The sequence below is a fragment of the Hibiscus syriacus genome, unplaced genomic scaffold, assembly GCF_006381635.1.
Source record: "Hibiscus syriacus cultivar Baekdansim isolate YM2019G1 unplaced genomic scaffold, ASM638163v2 tig00110893_pilon, whole genome shotgun sequence".
In the NCBI taxonomy this organism is placed as follows: domain Eukaryota; kingdom Viridiplantae; phylum Streptophyta; class Magnoliopsida; order Malvales; family Malvaceae; genus Hibiscus; species Hibiscus syriacus.
Window position 1 is genome coordinate 8,762,086 of NW_024062901.1, and position 4,442 is coordinate 8,766,527.

A 4,442-nucleotide genomic window follows, 5' to 3' on the forward strand; every position below is an offset into this window, starting at 1 on the left:
TTCATAGTGATGGAATCACTCTCTTCTTAAGGTCATGTGATATGTTGCTCCCGAATCAATGAGCCATATATCTGCATATCTTTTTCTACCTTCCATGGTGGTTGACACTTCACAACATAGAGCATCTCCATTATCTGAAGTGTTTGTGGTATTGCCTTGTGGATTGGAGTTTTTATTTAGACTCCAACAATCCTTCTTCAAGTGACCCTTCTTTCCACAGTTGAAGCACTTTAAATTCTTCTTGCTTCTCAACTTTGATCTACCATGTTTGTGATTGTTGCTTTGGCCACGTTCCGTTAATCTCCCTCTCATCGTTGTCAACGCTTCTGCTTGTTGCATATTTACTTATCTGTCTTTCTTGTTCTTGCGCCGATTTTTTTCTTATAGAACATCAGCTGCAACATTATCGAAGACTAGACTGGTGACATTATTGTTTGTCAAGTTGATAATGAATTGATCATACGAATTAGGTAGACTTTGAAGTAGAAGTTCAACACGTTCTTGTTCTCCTATTGTACATCTTAAGGATGTAAGCTGAGAAAATAAAGTGTTCAGCGTGTTTAAGTGCTCCGTCACTAAAGTAGATTCCACTACAAGAAAATATACCCTTAATGACACACAAACGATGACACACGCTAATTTATGACTTGCAAAACATGTGTGTCATAAAAAATGTCATGTTTCTTAAAATCTTAATGATTTATGACTTACAATAATATGTGTCATATTTAATAGTCATAATCTAAAAAATTTAGCAAATACACAGAATACTTTCATTGTGTGTCATCTCTAAAGGTCATCTTTTAATTTCCCCCCATAATTTTCATCTTCACTTCTTTTCGGTCTCTTTTTCCAGTCTGTTTCCCTCTCTCTACGTACCCTTTCAAACTTTTCAAATACCAGCAAAAAATGCACCCTCCCTTCCGCATTAGCATTCTCTCGTAGCCCTATCTCTTCTCTTCTCATTTTTCTTCAAAATCAGTTTCCTTTGTTTCGTTTATGGGGGTTCTGTTCAAAAATGGCAAAGGCTAATGTCGAGAAGGTGAAGCAGCTAAGAGCTTAGGTTCAAAACGACGATTGGGGAAGATGTGGGACAGAGGCATAGGTGGTGAGGCTTTTGGCTTTGAATTCTGAGTCTAAGATTGAGCCTGATAGGCCATATGCTAAGTTTTGGATGGGAACCCGTGACTCAGAGCCAATTTTTATGGCTGATGATAATGGAGAATGTGGAAATTTAGGTTTAAGAGATTGGATTTTGAAGAATCCGAATGTGCTTGGTCACAAGGTTTTGAAAAAATGGGGGCATGATCTTCATTTTCTATTCAAGGTTTGTTCTTTTCTATTACACGTATTTCTCTACTTTCTTTTTGGGAATTTCTTTTTTTCCTCTCATTTCCTTTTAATACTGGGAAATTTAATTTTGATTTTTGTGTGCATGTGTTTGGAATTGGGTTAATGAGTTTTCTTTTTCATTTTATTGGTAATGGCTAGAACCATATCAATAATTGTTTTCTGCATTGTCTTACGGCCACTATAACTCTTTGCTTCTACATTCATTTGCACTTGCCGATAAAACAAGTAGGATGATAAGGGAAGCCTGGATGATGGTTGAATCAGCCATTTTCTATGATGAATACTGATATATTAGAATGGGTTGCATTGAAAGCAAATAACCTCATTCTCATATATAGCTTTGAATCCATCGAAAACGTTCAAGATTCACAGCTCAAAATATTGTATGGTATGCAGTTATGGACTGATTATGTGTTTCATATGCTTTAATATAGATACTTTCATTGGCAAAACCCCTTTCAAGACAGGCACATCCGGATAAAGAATTGGCCAAAGAATTGCATAAGTTGAAGCGAAATCTCTATAAGGATGCTAATCATAAACCTGAGATGGCTTTGTCCATAACAAAATTCAGGACCCTTTGCGGGTTCATTACTTTTGAGGTAATACATGAATCATGCTCGGTTTTGTGGTGGTGGAACTTCCTTCTGGTTGTCTTCTTCGAGTGAATTACTCTTGCCTTTATGTTTGCTAAAATTATTGGTAGTCACATTTTGCAACTATATTTGTCATCTATGCTGTCAAGTTATGATTATGGAAATGATATGCATGATGAAACTTTGAGTCCAAATCACATCAAGAATCGAGACATAAGGTAATCTATCTTGACTTTCTTTGAATCCACAGTCACCTTTCCTGGTTGGTGTTGTTTTTGCCTAAACGCCTAGGCATAATATTATACTTATTCAATTGTATTGTTTTTTTCTTTGTCCTGTACTGCTTATTTTGTTATTTCCAAATAATGTCTTAAATATCTTTAGGATTGTTGCAGGTTGTCAATATTTGTTTTGTATTAGTTGATGGATGCTTCTTGTTTGTATTTACCATTTTCTTTGATTCTGCTAACTATTGTCATATATATGAAGCAAGTATTTTTTTCTTCTTTGTAGGAGCTTCTCGGTCGATCCACTGATTTCTTGTGTACACGCCCGGATGGTAAGGGCATATTAGTTTAAAATATTGTGTGCAAAATAAAATCTTTGTCGTGAAGCCGAAAATTGCTTAGATATATCAAAGTGGTAGCAGGTGAAGATTGTTTATTTGCAGTGCCAGGTAATATTTTGCAGGATTATCCGTTACCGAACCGAACTTAATTTTACTTCAACCCTTTACATTTCAATTCCCTCTCGTTCAACGAACAACGGATTTAAAGACTTCTTACTGTGGAACATCTCCGAAAGAATTCTTCATGGAAACCGTATGTACTTAACATATTTGATTGTTTTCTTTTATTTTTCTTTTATTTATTATTTATGTGGATTTAAAGACTAGTTCATGTATCTTTATATACTTCCCACCACTTTTGGGAATCCGTTATGGTTTACCGATGATGAGATGCTGGAATTGAGAGAAACAATCTTGTATAGTGCAACTGAATTGCGGGTAAATATAAGCATATAGTTTAATGTTTCTCTTGAAGATTAAATGCATGTAATTTGACTACCCATGATGATGAAAGTTAGTGTAATTGTTTTATAAAATTGAATTTTTTGGTCGTTAATTTTATTTTTAGACTTGAAGGCAGTGGAAACATGGAAAGTTCTTGTCCCAAAGGTAAGCATTAATGCATTATTATTTGTAATCAATAAGCTTAATTCTCAGTATTATTGGAAACGTTCTTTAATAAAATGTAAGTTCCACTGTCAATATGCCCTTTGTTCCTAATATTTTCTGTGTTGTTAATTAGTTCCCTTTGTTTGGGGCGCTGTTGCTATGCTTTTAACTGATCTATGAATTTCTTGTTTTTGTCTTTATGATATCCTTTATGTGTTCTATTTTTCATGCATATAGCATTGCAAGCCTATTTCAAAGTTAAATTACTATTAATAGTATATTCCCGAGGACATTTAACTTATATGTGACTTCTGTGGTTACCAACTGATCGGAATGTAATTTAGTAATCTAATTTGCTAAATCAGTGCGATTGAGTAATTCCTGTTTCCATACTTTATGCATTATTGTCTGTCTTTCCTACCTTAGAGGGATTGTAATTGGAGTTCTATGTGCCAAGGTGGGTATTTGAGTTGTACTATATTTCCCGTTTAGAAGTTGTGAATTAAGCATGGTGATAAACATAATTGAATTATTTTGATTCTTAGTTTTGACATAATTGGACTGCTTAGCGTTGTACTATTCTTATTCCTTATCACTTCATTTTCAATTTTCTTTTGTATATATACAATGAGCAAATAACAGATTTATTGGATCCAAATCAAAGAAACCTGCAGGTAGAATGGATTTTGTGCTATAATTTTGGGAAGGGTTCGGGAACAGTTGGTGCATCTGATGTTCCTACTAGTTCAGTTGAAGCCAATGCTCATTCGCATCTTGTTTCAAGAGTTCTCGACTCTGAAGAAGCAACTTCAAAAATGCAGAAGAAGCTAGAGAAGTTGCATCTAAGATCTTATAATCTGTTAGTATCTTCTTGTGATAATCTGAGAACATTCTTGGTTTTTTGTTTTTAAATAGCCATAGGTGATGGATATTATGTTTGTAACTTAATGTGAATATATTGTATGCAAATGGATTGCTTATATATAATATGATATATATATTTAGTATTATGAGGCATTAAATGTGATTTAGTTTGATTATTTGTCAATCTACAATATATATATATATATATATATAACAATAATTTACGAAATACAATCACGACACACGAATGTGTCATTTTTTTTAATGGCGTGTTCTTCAATGACACGCAATGTAAGTCATACATGTGTCATAAATTTATGACACACAAATGTGTGTCATCTTAATTTATGATGGGGGCTTCAATGACGCTCAATGAATGCCAAATGTGCGTCATAAATGTGTCATAAATGCGTCATGAATTTATGACGCACAATTGCACGTCATCTTAAATT

General features: G+C 34.0%; 1 protein-coding gene across 1 annotated transcript; it reads left to right on the forward strand.

The window, feature by feature from the left end:
• Positions 1-1,018: 1,018 nt before the first annotated feature.
• On the forward strand, positions 1,019-4,037 carry LOC120145681 (mannose-6-phosphate isomerase 1-like). Its single transcript, XM_039159452.1, has 4 exons — positions 1,019-1,042; positions 1,142-1,327; positions 1,788-1,955; positions 3,834-4,037. The coding sequence occupies exons 1-4, from the start codon at positions 1,019-1,021 to the stop codon at positions 4,035-4,037; spliced, it is 582 nt and encodes a 193-aa protein (XP_039015383.1).
• The last annotated feature ends 405 nt before the right edge of the window (positions 4,038-4,442 follow it).

Excerpts from the sequence above, each read along its gene's own strand:
- LOC120145681 (XM_039159452.1), top strand. The coding sequence starts at position 1,019 with ATGGCAAAGGCTAATGTCGAGAAG. Across the intron at positions 1,328-1,787 it reads ATCTTCATTTTCTATTCAAG|ATACTTTCATTGGCAAAACC; the intron begins GTTTGTTCTTTT and ends GCTTTAATATAG. Across the intron at positions 1,956-3,833 it reads GCGGGTTCATTACTTTTGAG|GGTTCGGGAACAGTTGGTGC; the intron begins GTAATACATGAA and ends AATTTTGGGAAG.